Source organism: Peromyscus maniculatus, chromosome 3 (genome assembly GCF_049852395.1).
Source record: "Peromyscus maniculatus bairdii isolate BWxNUB_F1_BW_parent chromosome 3, HU_Pman_BW_mat_3.1, whole genome shotgun sequence".
Taxonomy (NCBI): Eukaryota; Metazoa; Chordata; class Mammalia; order Rodentia; family Cricetidae; genus Peromyscus; species Peromyscus maniculatus.
Window position 1 is genome coordinate 68961919 of NC_134854.1, and position 22009 is coordinate 68983927.

At 45.6% G+C, this 22009-nt stretch overlaps 1 protein-coding gene across 4 annotated transcripts in view; it reads left to right on the plus strand.

Annotated features, from left to right (window-relative positions):
- Nucleotides 1-22009, plus strand: part of Dpp6 (dipeptidyl peptidase like 6) — a 790869-nt gene that overhangs the window by 529435 nt on the left and 239425 nt on the right. For all 4 annotated transcript variants that reach the window (XM_042273279.2, XM_042273275.2, XM_042273278.2 and 1 more), the window contains exon 4: nucleotides 3533-3627. In XM_042273279.2, the coding sequence (XP_042129213.1) occupies nucleotides 3533-3627 (95 nt within the window). The remainder of the gene's footprint in view (nucleotides 1-3532; nucleotides 3628-22009) is intronic.

Consider the following 22009-nt stretch of genomic DNA (forward strand, 5'->3'; position numbering starts at 1 on the left):
AGATGATGTTACTACAAAAATATGCAAATCCAGGCTACATTTGTTCATAAAGTAGAACTGGTTCAAATACTTCCCAGCTCATATTATGAAGCCATTAATGCTCTTACTCTAGAACCACACAACCAGATGGAACACCAAAACTAACCAGTATCTCCCACGGTCCTAGATGCCAAAGCCTGAGCCAAGCATCACTGGATTAGAACCGAGACTCTGGGAAGCAGCGCATTGCAGCATTGCACAGTGCAGTGGGACTTGTGCTGGGGTACATCTGAGAACACAGCTCACTTGATTAACCAAAACTCACATGGCGACTTCAGTGTTGGCAGAAAAGCATTCTGTAGTAGTCAACAACCTTTCAAGGCGAGACCTCTCAACAACTGAGCAATACCAGATCACAGACTCAGACTTACAAAGTCTGCTTAGGAGAGCAATTACAGCTGCTCTCAAGCTCGATGGTGAAATGCCGCCCCCTACCTAACATCAAGAACAAAGCAAGCAGGCCTCTTAAAGCCTCTTTGGCCTTGTCCCTAACAGTCTGATGATGCTCACCAGGCCTGAGCAGAAACGCACATCTGCCTTGTTATCCGACCTGGTTTTGGAAGTGAAAACCTTCTTAGGGAATCTTTTTTTTTTTCCAATGGACCAGAACTAAAAAGTACATTGAGTAAAGCTGCAATAAAGAAAATTAACTTTATGTTGAATCAATAGAAATGACCAAATAACAGCTAAGTTACTATTACAATACCATAAAATGCCAGAAAATTTGGGACTGATGTATTAGGTGATGATCAAAATCCATCTACTGAAAATGACTTTAGTGCCAACATGCCTCTCTAAGAAGATGTAAATAAATTGTTTGTGGACCAGAGGAAAAAAACTGTTCTGATTAGTCAACTTGACACAAACTAGAGTCACTTTGGAAGAGTAAACCTTGCTGTCTGATGATTGGACTGTGGCAATATTTATGGGGCATTTTCTTGACTAATTATTGGTGTGGAAGGACCTAGTCACTGTGGGAGGTACCACTCCTAGAAAGGTGGTCCTGGATTCTATAAGAAACCAGGCTGAGCGAGCCATGGGGAGCAGGCCAGTAAGCAACATTCTTCCATGGCCTCTGCTTCAGTTCCTGCCTCCAGGTTCCTGCCTTGAGTTCCTTTCCTGACCTCCCTTCATAATGGACTACAATCTCTAAGGTGCAGTAAACCCTTTTCTCCCCGACTGCACTGGTAACAGTGGTTATCACAGCACCAGAGAAGTCGCTAGAACACTAGTCTTCTCTTCTTCCCTGGTGTCACTCCAGCTTTGATGTGTATTAATGTGAAAAGCTTGACCTGTCTGCATGCAATTTAGAATGCACAGATGAGAGAAATCCCAGAGCATTTGTCTTCTGAGTCTAACTTCTCAATACAATGATCTCCAGCTTCATCCCTGGTCAGATTGTATGACATACAATTGAAGGAAATTATCTTTATTAAACTCATCATTATATATAGTGAGTATACATCAATAAAATTTTTTTTTTTTAATTCTCAAGTGAGAGCAAGAGAAAAGGGACCAGAATTGCCATGGCAGCAGCAGTCCTCAGGATGAACTGTGCAGTCTTTGCAATAGTGTCCTGATCCGAAGTGCTTTTTTTAAGTTTAAATGTTTTCAGAAAAGCGTGGATGCAAACTGTACAGCTGAGGAAAAGCAGCAGGACAGAGTTTCAGGCTTTACTCACTTTCCCCAAGACTTGCTGCAAATCTACAGAAACCATCAGAAGGTGGAATTGACAAAGGAACAGACACAGGTGCTGGCAGGAATGAAAGCCATAAGCTGAAGCCTGTGGTCCAGGCTGGCTAGCATGACGTACACTGCGGCCAATAACAGAGACCCTGTCTCAACCAAGGTAGAAGGTGAGGACCCACATTCCAGGCTGTTATCTAACCTCCACACCACACTGTGGCACATGCATGCCTGAACTCACATGCGTGAATACACACATACACATACACACACATACACACATACACACACACACACACACACACACACACACTATAAAAGTAATCATTTTTTAAAATTCATTCTTTGTGAAAGCTAGAAAATGAAGAGAGAAGAGAGATGGGTTGTATCAAAATCAGTAGTGACTCCTTTTTGCAGACTTCATATAAAACCAATAAGCAGCAGCTTCCTGAGTGCTTTCCTAAGCGGAAACTTAGAATTTGTGGAGTAAGACTAACCCCACTGTGTTGATGCCAGTGGGTAAAAATACCATGGTTTGCTCCACAGGGGAAAAATAGGAATTGTGCGATGTGTAGCAGGAAGTATTGTCAGCACAACAAAGGAAAACAGTGCCACCCACACGTCAGTCTGGACCCTCAGCACCAAACTCTGCAGTCTGATTTACATAAGGCACACAGCGGGTTGCATTGGAACTGAGCAGGCCTTGGGGACACCTCCCTTCTCCCCATACCTGTGCACACTTGACTTCTACTTCCCTTTCAGATTGGTCCAGTCCGCATGGTGCTTTTCAGCCAGCTCTTTGGTGTAAAATGCCTTTACCAGCCAACCAAGTCAGGCCTCCCATCTTCACTCCCCCCCTCCCCCCCACAGGCTGTGCCCTGCCTTTCTATCCATAGTCCCCCGCTTCAGAAACTGCACTTGCATTGCCTGCAGGTGAAGATTTGCATACACTTGCACACTATGTAGTGTGTGGTTTGTTATTATGGGGGTTGTGTGTGTGTGTGTGTGTGTGTGTGTGTATACGCATGCATGCAGGCATATATGTACATAGGTCTGGAAAGAAGAGACTGAGCACGTTGTCCACCCTGTTATTTGAGACAGGGTCTCTCATTAGCCTGGAGCTCACCAGACAGGCTGGCAACCCAGTGAGCCCCGGGGATCCGCCATCTTTGCCACCCAGGTGCTGAGATTAGACACATACACCATCATTCCCGACTCTTTTAAGTGGTTACTGGGGCTCAGACTCGGGACCTTATGCTTTCAAAGCAAGCATTTTACTCACTGAGCATCTCCCCAGCCCCTAATTCTCCATTTTCTAAGGGAACAATTGGAATTTTGAAAAGACCATAGTCACCACAACTGATGATAGATTCAAAAGATATCCATGGCAGGAAACTGAGGAACCCTGCTAGAGTCATACCAGGAGCTTATGGACAAGAGGGAAGATGGCTTTCAGTGTGTGGCCCCAGGTAATTTCAGATCCAGGAGACCATCAGTACCTTCACTACCAGCTGCCTACTCCTCTGTAGTGGCAAATTCCATCTGCTTGGTGTATCCGATACTCTGTATGTCTTGCCCAAGACAGTGCTACCTACATTCAGTCTGCACACAAGTGCTTTGCCGTCTGTGTGGAGCTTGTCCACAAACAAGCATCCCTGGAGGCCACACTTCTGGAGTTGCAAGTAGGCGCTGCACTTAAAGGGCCCCTCTCTGAGATGAACTACACCATTCATTTCACACACATCCATCAAGCTCTGAGGCGGGTTTCTGGGTGGCTCACGTTTCTTTTCTATTTCCCCTCTTGTAGATAAAGAATTCATCTACAGAGAACGGAAAGGGAGCGTCATACTGCGGAATGTTGAAACAAATAATTCTACAGTGTTAATAGAAGGCAAAAAAATTGTAAGTACTCTCTCTAATGACCAGGATAATTTCAGAGTAATTTTTTCCCCTCCTTCAAGTCAATAAAGCAGAAAATGACTTTAGGCTTCAACTTTCGGTTGAGCCGAGGAGAAGCATTAACTTGTAATACCTCTGGCTGAGCAAGTAAAGATAATGAGAAATTGAAAGCACTAATTTAATAAGTTGAAAGCCTGCTTTCTTTCGGGGGGGGGGGTGTCCTGAAAATCCTTCCACAGGTGTTGGAAGCAAGTGTTGCATATCAAATATAATTGAAAGATAAAGTCCGAAAGCTTTCATGCATTTATGGAACAGTCCCAATAAAACCCACAGAGTAATACTTCAAGAGAACTTGCTCAATTTTATTTAAGAAAAAAAAAAATCCCTGCTTAGGGAATATTGACTTAGGTACCATGGCTGTGTCATGATAGAGAGCACTGGATACAGTAAGGGTTTTTTGTGGTTTAAAATAAGTACTAAGCCAATCTGAAGGTACTGCTTTTTCAGACAGGAAGCCTTGTTTTGGATTTGTGTATGAAAATATTAGTAAAGCTGACTGGTTCACTACCAGAAATCATCAGAGGGGAATTGATTTCCTTTCTCTGTTTACAGTGCACTGGTACTTGGTGTTAGGAGAAGTGCCCTGTGAATCTGAAGGCTGATCATTTTCTTGCCTGCTTCCTTTGGGACAGTAAAAGGAGGAAGCAAAGGTGAACATGTGAATAGTGAGAACTGAAAAATGGCCAAATGTCCAGGTCAGAGTGATGATAAACCAGCTGGGGTGAGGCTCAGACCTGAGGAAGAAGCCAGGCTAATGGAATATGGACAAGAAGAGCTATAGAAGAGGCCAGTCTGCCCCCAGAGAAGGCCCCAAGGCAGTGATGGCCAGGTCCAGGAGCTTTGCCTAGGGAAAGAAAGAGTGACTTCTTCACTGAGCACCCATCCTGGACCCAGTGGAAGCCACCTCTACCCTTTGCTCCAGGGACATTCAACTGCCTGTTGCATTTTTCTGTTGCATTTTTTCTGTTATAGGTTACTGTGTCTTTAACACAGATGCATCCTGCTCTTTATATAACCTGGCCCTAGCCCATGAGGGTGTCACTCCCAGAATCATCTTGGGGTCCAATCAAATTATATTCTCCATAGAGGACTAGGAGAGAAGAATGCGCCTACCCTATTGCACTAAAAGTTCATTTGGGGTAGAATTATGAAGATTTCATCTGACTCAGCCTACTTCGAAGACTAAAGTTACAGGAATGTTTTTAAATGTTTGTCAGGAAGAGAAAACACTCTGACTACTGCTGAAGGGACAGACATTTCCAGCTTAGGGTGTGGTTTAGTCTAAGCAGAGAGTATATGTACAGCTGTGCATGCAGAAGACACAGAGCACAGCCCCTTAGGTGCGGGAGAGATGGCTCAATGGTTAGGGGCAGTGCCTGTTCTTCCGGAGGACCCAGATTCCTAGCACCCCATGGTGGTTCATAGCTGACTATAACTCCAATCCCAGTGGATCCAATACCCTCTTTTGGTCTCCTCAGGCACGAGGCACATATGTGGTGTGCAAACATACATGCAGGCAAAACACGTATACACATAAAATAAAAGCAAATAAGTCTTTAAAATCAGTAGTTTTTAAGAGGCCATGTTTAACTGAGGTTGTCTTAGGCAAATAGTGAGACAATTTCAGACTCCACTCTAAGGACAGAAAAATGTTCACCTCACACAGTAACTGGCTTATTCCATTTACCACAGTCTTTATTGCCCTGAAATGTCACAAATGCACTAATTTACAAACATTTATTGGACACTGAATACATGCAATCTGATCAATGGATAATTTTTCACTCAAAGCCACATTTAAATGCTGCCAGAAACAGAGTTTTTAAAAAGGAGCACAGGATAAATGTCACCTAGCGGCCTGCACTGTCATTCAGATGCAGAATCTGGGTTTAATTTCTTCCCAGTTGCTTAGCTGCTGCAAGTGTATGGGCTCCTGTTTCTCTGTTTCCAAGTTAAAAGTAATTTCTCCTGTCAGCCTAGAACACGGGGGCTGCTGTGGTACCTGTAGGCCGTGTCTTCCTAAGGTAGAGCAGGGGGAAACCAAGGGACAGGGAACATTGTTACTCTTCTCGTTGCTGTGACCAAAACCCTGACAAGAAACAACTTAAGGGAGGTTTATGTGGGTTGATGGCTTGAGGAGGGCAAAGGTGGTCATGAAGGGGAAGGTATGGCAACAGCAGGCCCTGTGGAGGAGGATCTCACAGCAGGCCCTGTGGAGGATCTCACAGGAGGCCCTGTGGAGGAGGATCTCACAGCAGGCCCTGTGGAGGAGGATCTCACAGCAGGCCCTGTGGAGGAGGAGGATCTCACAGCAGACCCTGAGGAGGAGGATCTCACAGCAGACCCTGAGGAGGAGGATCTCACAGCAGGCCCTGTGGAGGATCTCACAGCAGGCCCTGTGGAGGATCTCACAGCAGGCCCTGTGGAGGAGGAGGATCTCACACCAGACCCTGTGGAGGATCTCACAGCAGGCCCTGTGGAGGAGGATCTCACAGCAGGGCCCTGTGAAGGATCTCACAGCAGGCCCTGTGGAGGATCTCACAGCAGGCCCTGTGGAGGAGGATCTCACAGCAGGCCCTGTAGAGGAGGAGGATCTCACAGCAGGCCCTGTGGAGGATCTCACAGCAGGCCCTGTAGAGGAGGATCTCACAGCAGGCTCTGTGGAGTAGGATCTCACAGCAGGCCCTGTGGAGGAGGATCTCACACAGGCCCTGTGGAGGAGGATCTCACAGCAGACCCTGTGGAGGATCTCACAGCAGACCCTGTGGAGGAGGATCTCACAGCAGGCCCTGTGAAGGAGGATCTCACAGCAGGGCCCGTGAAGGAGGATCTCACAGCAGGCCCTGTGGAGGAGGATCTCACAGCAGGCCCTGTGGAGGATCTCACAGCAGGCCCTGTGGAGGAGGATCTCACACAGGCCCTGTGGAGGAAGATCTCACAGCAGACCCTGTGGAGGATCTCACAGCAGGCCCTGTGGAGGAGGAGGATCTCACAGCAGGCTCTGTGGAGGATCTCACAGCAGGCCCTGTGAAGGATCTCACAGCAGGCCCTGTGGTATCAAGGAAAATGAAACTCTATAGAAAAGATATGTAACTGTGCAAAAGAGATATGTGGCTGTGTGGAGAATGTAACAATGTGGAATGTATCTATGTGAAGACAGATTTTCAGAGAAAGAGATTTTTAAGATGAAGTAAAAGAGAAAGTTAGCATCAGAAAGTATGTGTATTTCCTTTCAGACAGACAGAAAATTATTTCTAAATACCCTCAGATAAAAAAGTTTCCTAAAGACACCCTGAAGTCTTCTATTTACAACCCTGGAGCAGCTCTCGGGAGCTGGCCTCCCCCAGACTGCATTACCATTCCAGAAGAGAGGAAGGAGGAATGGGAGAATACCCAGGAATGGTCAGACCAAAGCAAAACCAAAGCCAGGCAAGGGAAACATCAAATCTTGCAGCTCCCTATCTAGCATCTGGGGCTTGTGATGAAACTATCCAGGTTCTATTGGACACAGGTAGCTCCTCCCGTCCAGCTCTGCTGCTCTAGCACCTCTCTCTAGGGTCACCTTCATGACACCTACAGCTTCTCTCAGCAGTCGACCTATTGCCCTAGCATCTCCAGCATCCCGAGAGCTCCAGTGCATCTTAGGCTTCCTCTTCAAAGCTGCATGCACAAGCACGTGCAGGTGCTCCAGCCTGCATGGCCTGCCAGTAGCTCTCTGGAATTTGGTACAAGATCCCTTGATACCTTCAGTTCACATCTTTCCTGCCTTCCAAACAAGTACATGCGGATAGTACTGTCAAGTTCTGCTGTGGACTTGGGATGGAGCTTGTCCACCACGAACAACAGCTGCAGCAGCCTCTGTGCACTAACCCCAGGGAAACGCTTGCCAAGACAGCTGCTTTCTGGAACCAGGAGCCCCTGTGTGGTGGTTTGAATAGGTATGGCCCCCATAGACTCGGGTGTTTGAGTGTTTTGTCATAGGGAGTGGTACTATTAGTAGGCATGGCCTTGTTGGAGTAGGTGTGGCCTTGTTGGAGGAAGTGGGCCACTGGGGGTGGGCTTTGAAGTCTCAGAAGCTCAAGTCTGGCCAGTGTGTCTCAGTCTTCCTTTCTGCTGCCTGTTGATCTGGATGTAGACCTCTCAGCTCCTTCTCCAGCACCATATCTGCCTGCACATTACCATGCTTCTGGCATGATGATAATGGACTAAACCTCTAAAACTGTAAGCCAACCCCAATTACATTTTTTTCTTTATAAGAGTTGCCGCGGTCATGGTGTCTTCTTCACAGCAATGAAGACCCAAGCTAAGACACCCTGCAGCAGCATTCCCAATTTAGGCTCCTTCCTTTCAAATGAATTTGTATTTGTACAAGTTAGAGCCTTTGGTAGGTGGCCATGCCCTCAGCCCTTCCTGCTGTCCCAATGCAGAGCAAGAACTTTTTCTTGAACAAATACAGCCTCTTTTCCAGCCTGTCTTTGGTTGCAGCTTTGAACTTATTCAAGTTGTTTTTCATCACCAGACTGCATGTTTTTCTGTCTTCCTGTAACACTTGATCTTTTTCATGGTAGGCCTGAATAAAGGTAACCAGGAGCTATACCCAGACCACGGCCTGATGCTCTCCTGCTTTTACATTTTCTCCATCAATCAAACTACTTTTACATTTCTATGTATTTATCTTATGGGTATGGGTGTCTGGATGTATGTCTGTGCACCACATGCATGCCTGGTACCTGAGGAGGCCCTGGAAGAAAGCATTGGATCCCCTAGGACTTGACTTACAGAAAGTTGTGAGCTGCTGTGCTAGTGCTGGGAACTGAACCCAGGTCCTCCAGAAGAGCAGAGTACTCTTAACTGCTGAGCCATCTTTCCAGCCCTAGTTCATTACTTTCAATTTAACCTCCTTCAAGCACTCAGCTAAAAGGTCTGCTACAGCCATAAGTTGTGTTTTATGACTGAGTATCAAGGTTGACAGAACAGAGGTGAGCAACTCTCTAGAAACATCTGTATGAATAAAAGGTGCGGAGGACCCATTCAACACCAGGGTCATGACCTTGAGCTTTGGATCTGCCTTCCCACTTAACTGTACTCGGGGACTACAGGACCCCTACTATTTGTAATGTCTGCCCCAGTCCTGACTCTCAGGAGTTGTGATGGTAACTGAGAGATTACATATAGCATCCTGGAAAACATAAGCCATATGTGGATTCCAGATGCTGGTCTAGCCTGGAGAGCTTAGGCAGCGCTCAGGGTACAGGAAGAAGGAATGAAGTTATCTAAACAGGAAGACCCAGAAGACAGCCAAGGCCACAGGAGCATGGTAAGAACACTGTGTTGTATTGGGCCATCCAAGGGTCCAGGCAGCAGCAGTAGATGGCAGAATCTGGGTGTCCAGACAGCAGTAGTAGACAAGCAGAATCTTCTTCCTAATCGGACATGGACTGCTGCTGTACAGAGGGAGGCCAAGTCCTCCCTATCACTAATGCTGTTAGTGACACTAACAGCTGGAAAACAAATTTAAAAACCAAACCCAGCCTGGTGGTGGTGGCGCATGCCTTTAATCCCAGCATATGGGAGGTAGAGGCAGGCAGATATCTGTGAGTTCGAGACCAGCCTGGTCTACAGAGTGAGTTCCAGGACAGGCTCAAAAGCTACATAAAGAAACCCCATCACAAAACAAACAAAAACCCAAACCCAAAGTAACTTTCACATGAGTTACATTTGATGTCTCAGGAATTCTGGAACATTCTATTTTACTCTTGCTTTAAAAATAACTTAAGTGTTATCTTATTTTCATTGTTCTTAAAAAGACTCTTTGTCAACAAAGGAGGTCTTTGGTATATCACACACCTTTTGCCCTAAAAAGTGGGCCGGCGTGAGGAAACCACCTGCCACTGTATAGTTGTGGCATAGGTCTGGTGATCATCCGATACCTAGAAAGTCTAGTGAGTCTCTCCTCTGCTATGCAGCAGGCTGTTTTCCCTGCTCTGGTCCCTTCATTTTCTCATGGAAGTGTGCTTAAAGGAGCCTTACTGCATTTTACTGACATAATTAAATAGGTTTTGGGGGCCCTAAATTCCTAATGACATTTAGCATCAGCTTGAAAGTACTCCTGGAACAGAACAGAACAAGACTTCTCAGGAGGAGAGGCCTGCGGCCTGTACTTGATACTTAGCTCTCTACAGCTGGACTGTTGTTGGCTTGTGTTGGTATTTTAACTCCCCTTGGTAAGGAAGCTGAGATTGTCCATAATCAGAACCCTAGCTTTACCCTGATACACCACCTGATGATTCTGCAGGGCTGCTTTGGGGGAGATGGCTGGATTGGTGTATTTTCAGATTTTAGGAATGGGAATGAGAGGTACAAGGTTCAAGAGTGGGGCACTGAGAAGCATTGTCCTCCAGGGAAACTCTTTATTGGAGGAGAATTAACAGTGTATACAGTACTGTGGAGTTCTCAGGACAGGGTCCTCCAGGAGAGGGAGAGAGAACCTTCCATTCCAATAGATAACATGGAGTGGGGGGAGGCTCTTAGTGACTACAGGGTCATAGCAGGTGTTTCCTGTTGGCTTCTGGCAGCAGATTGGAGGGTAGCAAGGCTCCACCACAGGGGATGTGGCCAGGTCTGTGGGGTCACAGCATCTGTTGTCCGACTTCTGCGACACACATACTCATTCTGTGCCCCTTTTACTGACAATACCAGTGGTGAGAGCAACACTTGTGTGTCATTTAAATTGTGCCAGACATTTGGGAGGAAGCCTGGGAAGACATTTCAAAAGCAATAAAAACTTTTGTATGTTTTGAGTCACTCTGGGGAATTTTCCACTAGTAAACAATCCGAAAGGTACGATGGCTTACATTAACAAAAATACCTGGAACTCAGAAGATGAGATGAGTGGGTAGAAATGGTGAATTAGGATGTAGCCCTTCAAACACCAGCTCCAGAGGCACTGGGGTACTATGAAAACAATTCATGATGCTCTATAAAATACATGAAGAATACAAGCAGGGCGCTTATGCATCCGCAAGTAATGGAGGGCATCGTCATTGCATCCGAAAGGCCAGGAATTAAATATTAACTGTGCAGTCGGTTCATCTTGCTGGCTGGCAGAGTCCTGTGTTGTTCCCTAATGCGATTTACACAGCTGCTGTCTCAGGGCGTTTATTCAGTAATTTTAATCTGATTCATAAAATTTGAAGCACATATTCCAAAGAGATGAGACATCGCTGCCCTCGTAAGATGACTATGAAGGACTGTACGGATGCCTGGAAGTTCTTGGAAGGGAGAGCCGGTTGGGAAGGAGGCGTTTGTGCCGAGCTTCTCCTTGTCCTCCTCCCTCTGCCTGGCCTCCCCGCTAACTTACTTAAGCTAATTACTTATTTTAGTCACCAAATTAACATTTAAGTAAAACAGCATTTTGTTTCTCTAACTTACATCTCCTTTTGATTTAATATCACTATTAGACATAGAATTTGAGTTTTATCTCAGTCTCTTCAAATTAATTAATTTTGACTCTTCACAAGAGGGGTGTAATTAGGCAACTGCTCAGAGCAGCCACAGCCAGCTGAACTGCAGGATTCCTGGGGACCACAATGTGAGGTCCCCTCTCTTCCTCCAGTGAGCCACTGATAGTAACTGTCACTTGTTCCCTTTAATTAATGTCTTCCTGGGACTTCATGCACTGTTGTCCACTCTGACTTGTGAGGTGACAAGTTTGAGAGGAGAACTAAGTACGTGCCTTCTGCCTCTTACCCTTTCCTGACCCTGAGTTCAGGGCACAGTTGTACCTGGGAACAAAGAAAGTTCTGATGGGCGCCATCACAGGAGGGAGACAGGATGGCCCTGGGGCCATGGATCCTACTCAGCAGCTCACCGTGGCCTGAGCCCCATGTGATGGACATGTGGTAACACTGGCAGCCCAGCACAGCCTGCAGGCTATCTCCAATCTGAGGCTGGGTTTTGCTTAGCATGGGAATGAACTCTAGAAGAGATAGCTTTGCCTTGGCTATCACATGGCAGCTCATGCTGTCCCTCAAATGCTCTGCTTGGCTAGGGACTGATTTACTTCAACTTGAAATTCAGATTTCTGGCATCTCCTGAAAAATAGGAAGATCTGGTGGCCATGGTTCCTTTTCTCGCAGAAAGCAAAATCTGGCAGGAACTCCTGTCTCAGCCCCTCAGATGGGAATGGGACTGGCCAGCCCTACAGTGCCCATTCCTGACTCCTACCCTTCTGGTCCAAGTTCAAGGTAGGTCTTCCCCACTCAGTTAAGATAATCTCCACAGACATGTCCACAGGCTAACCTAATGTAGATAATCCTTCACTGAGATTCTCTCCTTTGATAATTCTAGACTCTGTCAAAGATTGGCAATTCAAACCAACCATCACACCAGGCCACCTCAAGACAAGTGATGCCACAAGGTCTACAGGGTAAGGGGCTAGTAGTTCTTCATACTCTGAGCACCTACAGAGTAACCAGAGGAACCCCAAACACTGCACAATCATGGTCTCACATAGCTGAAATTCTTAAGAGACCTACAAGCCCAAATACTCGATGATGCTTTTATTATTGTATTACTGTCTTAATCGGGGTTACTATTGCTGTGATGAACCACCATGACCAAATAAACTCAGGAAGGAAAGGATTTATTCAACGTATGTTTCTACAGCACTGTTCATCACTGAAGGAAGTCAGGGCAGGAACTAAAACAGGGCAGAATTCTAGAGGCAGGAGCTGATGCAGAGGTCATGGAGAGGTACTGCTCACTGGTTTGCTCCTCTTGCTCCTCGTGGCTTGCTCGGCCTGCTTTTTTATAGAACCCAGGACCACCAGCTCAGAGATGTCACCACCCACCATGGGCTGGGCCCTCCCGCATCAATCCCCAATTAAGAAAATGCCATACATTTGGATCTTATGGAGGCGTGTTCTCAATTGAGGTTGCCTCCTTTCTGATGATTCTAGCTTGTATCAAGCTGACATGGAACTAGTCAGGACAATTATTTAATTTGGGGGGAATTTCATACATGAGTACTATATTTACATCATTTCCACCCCTCCCTCCCCACCCTTCAATTCTTCCTGTGTCCTTCCCAACTAGTGCCCCCACTCTGGTGAGGCTATATATACATGTGTTTAGGACTGATCAGTTGGAATCAAGAGACTTATTAACAGCCACTAGTTGCCTGTAGCTTTTCATCTAGGCATAGGGCCTCATGAAATTTTAATGTTTCCTGTCCATGTTGGCACATTAGCTGGTTTATCATTGTGCAGGTCTTGTTTGGGTGACCATGTTGTTGATAGTTCATGTGCGTATACTTCCTATTATATGTACAAGACACTATCACACAGGAGGTGTCATGGCCTCTGGCTCTTACAATCTTTCTACCCCCTCTTCTGCACTTTTTCCTGAGCCTTGCTTGTAGGAGTTACATTATAGATGTACAAACTGGGGCTAGGCACTTATTCTCTGCATTCTGACATTTGTGAATCTCTGTAGTACCCTCTATCTGTTGCAAAAACAAGTTTCTTTGATGATGGGTAAAAGCTACAGCTACCTGTGGGTATAAGGATCAATATTTAGAACACAGTTAGAAATTATATTCATTTAAGAAAACAGGAGTAGCAGGCTCTCCTCTAGGGCCTGTGACCTCTCCAGCAGCCACAGGCAGATGGTTGGATTTTGTACCAGGCAAGAATTCCCTCCTGCTGAGCTGCCCTTAAGTCCTATTAGATGGTTGTTGTCTCCCCCTTAGATATGAGGGCCACTATTGCACCCTGGGGATATCTTGCTATTCTGGTCACTGTTGTGGTTCATGGGCTTTACAACTGGGTAGGAATGTTGTTTGATTTTCTCCCTTGGCAGCTTGCATAGCACCTTCCAATACTATGAGAGCCAATTCTCAGGGAAAAAGCTTCCAGATCAGTTACAGCTCAATTCCTCCAAGCCCTGTGTCTGAAGGATGTAGTGTCTTCAGCAAAAATAGTTGAGAAAATAAGAAGCTAAGTTGTATAGCTGATGGCTTGGAGCTGAGAGAGCTTTGATTAATTCCACACTACAGTGGATTGGCCTTGGCCCCAGAGGACACCCCCCAAGATGCTGTTAATGCCTGCATCCATGAGCTGCACCAAATCCTATGGTCTATGCCCACCCTCAGTGAGCACACCATGGCCTTAACTCCCGAATATTGGAAAATGGCAGACAGTAAAGCTAGTGCACACGTCTTTCCTTTTTCACACCATTTCATGGGTAGGGAATTCATTCCTATTGTGGTGGGAGGTTTGTTTTCTGTTTCCACATGGAGTTGGGAACTTTTCCCTTAAAGGAAGCCTGTCAAGGCCTCTCCCTGGCACACTCAGATTGCCAGCCTTGCTGCTTTCGTGCTCTTAGATCATCATTACTATGTGAGATAAGAATGGCTTGACCACAGCAGGGCAGTATCATGACAGTCTGAGGCTCCTGCTGAGTGATGAATGAGTTGGCTGTGTGTGTGCTGTATGGGTTTACTGGGCAAAGGCACAGTTCATACCCAAGGCAGATGGCATCTGAAGGCATGTATCATGAACCCCACTTTAAATGAATCACTTCTAGAACTTTCCATTTACCGTTTTCAGACCACAGTTGACCCTGAGTAATGGATGTTGCTGACAGCAGAACCACAGGCCAGGGGTCTGCGATAAGCCATACCTCAGGTTCATGGGGGACATCTGTGTCTTAGCAGGCTGAGGCTGTGTCCACCTCTAATAAGAGTGCCATGCTTCCATATTATGGAAGCACATGCTAGGGGTTACTCCTAGAGGTCACTAAATATGCTCTGAAACAAACAAGCAGAACTGAAGCTAGAGTTTTCCCTGGTCCTGCCTGGTCCACAGTCAGGACAAATCTCTCTCACCCGCCAGTCCCACAGCCACTCAGACCCAACCAAATAAACATAGAGACTTATATTACTTATAAACTGTATGGCCGTGGCAGGCTTCTAGCTAGCTGTCCTTATATCTTAAATTAACCCATTTCTATTATTCTGTAAGTTGCCACATGGCTCGTAGCTTACCGGTACCTTACATCTCGCTTGTCATGTGGTGGGTGGCTGGCAGCATCTCTCTGCCCCAGCCTTCCTGTTCCCAGAATTCTTCTCTCTCCTTGTCCCGCCTATACTTCCTGCCTGGCCACTGACCAATCAGTGTCTTATTTATTAACCAATCAGAACAACACATTTAACATGCAGAACATCCCACAGCATCGAACATACAATTTAGCCTAAAGACAACAGATGTGGCTGAGGCTCAGGCAGTACCAAAGTCAGAGAAGATGCGTCCAAAGCTGTCAGAACACTCTTCGGTGGTAGATGGTCAACCTCCCTCCCAATCTGCTAATCGGCTACTGCACCTTGGTGTTTTTCCTGTCTTGTTTTCCCTAGTGACCTCAGTCCTAGGAGAAGTTCCTGAGTCTGACTGGTTCCAAATGGTGACAGTAGATGAGAGAAGATGGCAGAGGCAAGCTCAGAAGTCCGCCAGTCCGCAAGCCTCCTTCCCCATGCACAAGGCCAGGCAGCTGTCCCTCTGACTTTGACACATGTTCAGTTGGGTTGCATGTGTGACTTCTTGTGAGTCAGTTAACCCTTTCAGTGCTCGCCTTCTGCCTCACCTCACCTTGTACTTTACATCTTCTCTCTTCATGGGTTTTACAAAGAGATTGTTCTAAAAGCAGCAAAGATTTTGCTGTCTCCCCACTGTCTGCTGACAGGTAGGAGCACTTACTGTTTTACACATTTTCCCTCCATTTATGCCATTCCTACAGCACAAAGCAAGAAGACAGACAGACCATAAAAGCTTGTTAAAGGTTTGAAAACTTTTTTTTACCGAGACAGGGTTTCTCTGTGTAGTTTTGGTGCCTGTCCTGGATCTTGCTCTGTAGACCAGGCTGGCCTCGAACTCAGAGATCTGCTTGGCTCTGCTCCCGAGTGCTGGGATTAAAGACATGTGCCACTGCCACCCAGCAGGTTTGAAAACTTTTAAAGATGATATAAAAAATGTCAACTCTCTAAAGACTGACACCAAACTTTACTACAATGCTAATTAGAACTCTGATAAAATTTTAGAGTTAAGCACTTAAGCTTTTATTAACATGGATTAATTATATATAATGAAGAGTCTCGTGCCGTTTCCGTCTGTTTGTGTGATCTAGTTCATCACATTCCCTTCCATTTGCATTTTTTGGCTCCCTCCCACTCCTGCTGAGCCCACTCAGCCCTTGTTGATTGTCATAGCTTCTTGGGTTTTGCTGTTTTGATGAGCCAATAAGTTTCATTAGGATTGCTTACAGGACCATAGGTAAAAGGTTAATTAAAAGAATAGGACACCTTACCAGTGACTATACCACTGGAGAAATGTCTCTCCCTTCCTCATCAACTATTAACACACAACAGAGGCATCTTAAAGAAGGAAAGGTCTGTTTGGCTCAATCCTTCATGACACAAGGCGTGGAGAGATCACTTTCTTTTTAGGGGTGAAAGCTCGCAGCAGCAGCAGGAGTCCATGTCATGACAGACCAAGAAGCAGAGAGCATTAGAACTGAGGCTGGACTATACCATCAAAGGCCCACCCCTAGTGGCCTACTTCAGTCATGTCCTATATCCTAAAGCTGGAGAACAAGCATTCAAAACACAGAACTATGGGGGATATTTCTGACTCAAAGCACAACCTCGTCTATAAGACTGAGCACCTGAGATAGCCATGAAGTCCTCACACTTACAGTAACATGAGCCCTGTTACTAACAGTGAAAGTTCACTAATGACATCGCACTCAGATTGACAGCAACAACAGCTTTGCCCCCTTGCTGTGGCCGGGCCAGATTATTACTCCCTGAATGTTCACATCGGTCACAAGATGGGAAAAAATATTATTTCCATTTTCAGAAGCATGAGCAAGTCAAGAAATTCTCAAACTTTCACATAGAAAATGGTGTAAACAGGATGCAAAACACAGGCTTTCTGACCTCACAGTCCAAGCTCAAAATGGTCTGACTTTACACAAAAGTGGACGGGGAGTGGTAGAGACTAGAGAGTTCAGAAGGTGGCTCCAGTCACATGAGGCTTTGACTCTGAATCATGTCAATGGGATGAACTGAGCTGAGGGAGACAAGACCCTCCTAGAGGGCCCTGCCGGTGCCACTGGAGAGCATGTGACACCCACAAGTACAGAGAAGTCAATCCAAATTGTGATCAAGTCTATAGTAGTTTTTAAAAGTCAATCACAAAAGAATTTCTCAAAAACTAGGAAGCCCAGAAGCTGAAATAAGAATGATGACTACATTTAGACTACTTGGTAACTTTTAAATTTTAGACATTAAAAACATAAATCACTACACAGATGGATGATGTTTACAATTCTATGTTTACTAAGACATAACATTTGAAATCTATGAATACTTCTTCCCTGTGGGTTGGTGGAAGGCAAGGAACCAGTGGAAGGAGGGAAGGTCGCAGGAATTGCTCAGTGGAGGCTGAAACAGAGCCTGATTGTTTGGCAGTTTGTCTGTCTGTTATTCTCACTAACAGAAAAAGTGGGCCTAGGACCTAAATGTCCACAGCCATGGGAGTTTGGGGACAGGCTCATCACAAAGGCATGAGGTCGCTCTAAGACTGGGAGCTGGGACTTCTCTGAGCATACCTCGAATGCTTGCTGCCTTGGCTGATCTTGACCTCATTGAACCCTCATCAGGGGCTGGATGCAGCCTGATCTGGGTGCAGGAGGCTGCATCTTCCAAGCTTCCTCCAACCTATGTTACATCAGCTTCAGCACTGCCTCCCTTAATACAAATTAAAGCTAATCATTTATTTATTTAGAAAATAACTATAATCCAGAGGCCATCACTACAGATGCTAGGAAGGTCATAAAACCTTAACCCAGTAAACTTGACAACATACATAACCTGGATGACAGCATGCTTGGTGTGGTGGTTTGAATGAGAATGGCCTATATGGGCTCATGTGTTTGAATACTTGGTCCCCGGTTGATGGAACTATTTGAGAAAGATTAGAAACTGTGGCCTTGGAGGAGATGTGTCACAGGATATGGGCTCTCTCTGCCTCGTGGTTGTGTCTCCAGATAAAAGCTCTCTCAGCTATTGCTCCAGAACCATGCCTGCCTGTCTGCTGCCATGCTCCGTGCCATGACAGTCATGGACTCCCACCCTCTGAAACTGTAATCCCAGAATAAATGCTTCCTTTGATAATCTTCCTTTTTGAAAAAACAGAAAAGGGGAAGTGCTGTGGGATGTCCTGTATGCTGTGAATATATGTTGCCATGATTGATTGATAAATAAAACGCTGATTGGCCAGTAGCCAGGCAGGAAGTATAGGCAGGACAAGCAGAGAGGAGACTTCTGAGAGAAGAAGGCTGTCAGAAGATGCTGCCAGCCACCATGAGGAGAAGTGTGATGTAAGATACTGGTAAGCCACGAGCCATGTGGTAACTTATAGATTAATAGAAATGGGTTAATTTAAGATATAAGAACAGATAGAAAGAAGCCTGCCATGGCCATACAATTTATAAGTAATATAAGTTTCTGCTGTGGGATGGTCTGTATGTCAAATTGCTCTGATTGGTCAATAAATAAAACACTGATTGGCCAGTGGCTAGGCAGGAAGTATAGGCGGGACTAACAGAGAGGAGAAAAGAAAGAACAGGAAGGTGGAAGGAGTCACTGACAGCCGCCACCATGACAAGCAGCATGTGAAGACGCCGGTAAGCCACAAGCCACGTGGCAAGGTACAGATTTATGAAAATGGATTAATTTAAGCTATAAGAACAGTTAGCAAGAAGCCTGCCATGACCATACAGTTTGTAAGCAATATAACTCTCTGTGTTTACTTGGTTGGGTCTGAGTGGCTGTGGGACTGGCGGGTGACAGAGATTTGTCCTGACTGTGGGCAAGGCAGGAAAACTCTAGCTACAAGTTTCTGTATGTTTAATTGGGCCTAAGCAGTAGCCAGGTGGACACAGGAATACTCCAGTTACAGTAGTGTCTTATCACAGCAATGGAAAAGTAACTAAGACAGCCCCTAATGGCTGTCATGAATTGAAGGAACAGTTTTGAAACTACATCTAGAAAATGTAAGGCTCAAGGGGCTTCTGAACATTTAAGGAAGAGATATCAATTTAATGTGAAGTTTTACTATGATATGAATATTTCCCCCCAAATTCCTGTGTCAGAAAAATAGCTCCCAAATTCTTCTGTGAATAAGGAGGTGGAGCTTCTTTATAATAATTGGGAGTAGATGAGGCTTTGGGGATCTGGTCCTATGATGACACCATTGGCTTTGTAACAAGAGGAAGAGACACCAGAGCTGGTAGCCTTGCTTTTATCTCAGTGTCACAGAGCAGAGCAACCAGACAAGCCTCACCAGATGCCTGTGTCTCTCTCTCTCTTGGAGTTCCCTGATTGCAGAACTATGGACCAAATAAACTATTGCTCTCTATAAATTTGTCTCAGATCCTTTGTTATAGCACTAGAAAATTGAGAAAGACAGAACAAATAGCAGAGGATGAAGAAATACTTCCTAAGTTTATTCTATAGCCAGCAGCACTTTGAGATGAAAACCAATATACTACTAGAGACCAGTTTCCCTCATGCTCACAGATGCAGAAAGCTTCAACATAACATGGGGAAATTGAGCCCAGAAACATTCACAGGAGATAATACATCATGGTTGGATATAATTTATTCTGGGAATGTACGGTTGGCTTCACATCTGAAGATAAAACAATATCATTTATCATATTGACAAACTAAAGAGAACAAAACAACAAAATCACCTCATACATACATATATATATATATATATATATATGGCATCATAAAAACCCAACAGAGACTTATTATGAAATCTCAGAGCAAGGTACTAATGAGTAGGTGGATGACGTCACCTTCAGAGAGCCTCAGAGGCCACTGTACAAAAGGGCAAAGGCTGACCGCCTTGTCTTCATAGCCCAGAAAGCTAGCAATGCCCACCTCCTTCACAGTGCCAGCACTTCTGTGGAGTGGGATTGAGTACCACGTAGGAAGAGAAGAATCTATCCACAGAAAAGATGACTATGAGGAAAATTCCAAGGAATCTATATTTTTAAAGCCACAAACCTAAACTTAGTAACACTTCTGAGTGTAAAGTCAAGATGCCCAAATCCAATAAAACCCTGTACATTAGCAACTCGTGATTGTGTATTGACATTGAGACACCATCCATTGTGTATTGACATTGAAACATCCATCATATTACATAGAGATGAATGTAACAAAACAGAGGTGAGATCTGCATGAGAAAAACTACAAAACTGTGGGGGGAGACTAAAGATGGGAACCAGCAGCCTTCCTTTCGAGGAGAACAGACAGTGTGAGATAAAGTGGATGTTAACTTGGCAAATGGTTAGCTCACAGGAAAACAAGCAGAATGGTGCCTTATGGAGCACAGAGACAAGGCTGTTTGTGACTTCATCTGTCACTAGCCATTGAAGGATTTACCTAGAAGGTGGCCTTAAGGAAATGAAAACTTGGAAGATTCCAGGCATAGAAGAAGAAATGCATACCTTACAGGGCTCCATGCCTGGCCTGCTCTGGGATGGAGTAGAGAAAGGAATGATGTGAGAGAAGCATAAAGAAGAGAAATGGGCAGGCTATGGGGAGGGGACAGGGCCAGGCTCGGCCTGCTGGTCATCAGAGCTGTAGTGGTGACCTCTGGTGAAGTGGGAAGCTCACGGGGATTTCCAGCAGGGAACTTGATAGTGAATTACACATTTCAAAGTGTAACACCCTAACCACTGAGGGGAGACTGGTTGCCAATCAAGTCAAGAGCCAGGGAAGGATCTCAAGGAAGTGTGCTCACCCCGGTGAGGGTGCCAGCTGAAGCCAGAGCGTGGGGGCTCAGAACATATTTCTACAGAAAGCTCAGAGAATTCTGAGCAACTGAATAAAAGATACAAAAGAGTAGAGAGAAGGGGAGAAAAGAGGGTGGCCGGGGAGGAGAGGGGAGTTAGACGCCACCATGAGCAGTTACTCTCATCTGAGAGGAGGGAGGAAAAACGGAAGCTGGAAAGAGAGGACAGAGGATGGGGATGAGCACCAGACATCCAGGTAGAGCTGCAAGGAAACAGTTGTCTACTTAAGGTCCCATCCAGGCTTTGGGTGTCTCAGCAGGGTATGTGTACACTGGACTCCTCGGGGGTAGCTGCGTGTGGTTTTTAGAGTCCTAAGATTACATGGTGTCACTTGAGTGGTTTTCTCTAGAAAAGTGAAGGTCTCAATGTTAGACCTGCACCCCAAGGCCTGGAGCCAGAGAATGTGGGAAGCTCTAAACAGCAAGAAAAGACATAGGAGGGAGGTGGGCGTGGGTGCGTGCGTGCGTGCGTGCGTGCGTGCGTGCATGCATGCATGCCACTGGTTGCAGACAGTACTCTACAGAGAGGGGAGGGATAGGTTGTCTAGTATGGTGACAGCTGAACTATGGCATTTACCAAAACAACACTCTGGGTACCGGCAGAAGAGTGATATGGGCTAAATAGTGGGGGTGGGATGCAGGAGAGAGCAGGAGAACATCAGAGCATAGAATACTCTCAGGCACTTTCAGCTGGTCAATCTTGTGCAGATAAGGCCAACATGACCTGTACCATAGATAACAAGGAGTGACTATGCCTAGGAGCTAAACTACCACAGAAACCCCAAGTGACACCTACAGTGGTCAAAACTGAGAGACGATCACATTACAAATTACTTCAGAGGAGGGTGGGACTGTGTGTCCACATATCCACAGTGGGGTATAAATGCCATTTGAGGAAAATGGTTTATCAAAATCTGTTGAACTTTTTTTAAACTACCATTCATCATCATCCTAGCCCTTAAATGCTTAACCTTTAAAAACAGTTACAGGCCCACATCCATAGAGACACGTGGGTAGAGTCTTTAGTGTGGTGCTGCTCTTAGTCACAGCGGATGGGAGCTCCTGTACAGTTGCTCCCCTGTTCACAGTTTCTGGAGCTGAGATTCTCCATGTGATGAGGTTTACTGCACCCCACAGGATTACTCTCAGAACATTGGAGCCATCTCCATCATGGCATGAACACATTTGAGCCATCCTGCATTGGTCCTGCGTTGGTGTGTCAGCTGAGACAGAGCACAGAACATTCTGCTTTCTTGCTCAGCTCTCACACTGTGAACAGTTGCTCCTTCCTTGTGGACTGCAGAGCACTGTGTTTGCCACATGTTTATTTGTGGGTGTTCTCACACTTACAGGGGTTCCCAGGTCTAGTGCTCCTGAGAACTGGAAGGTTGTAGTGT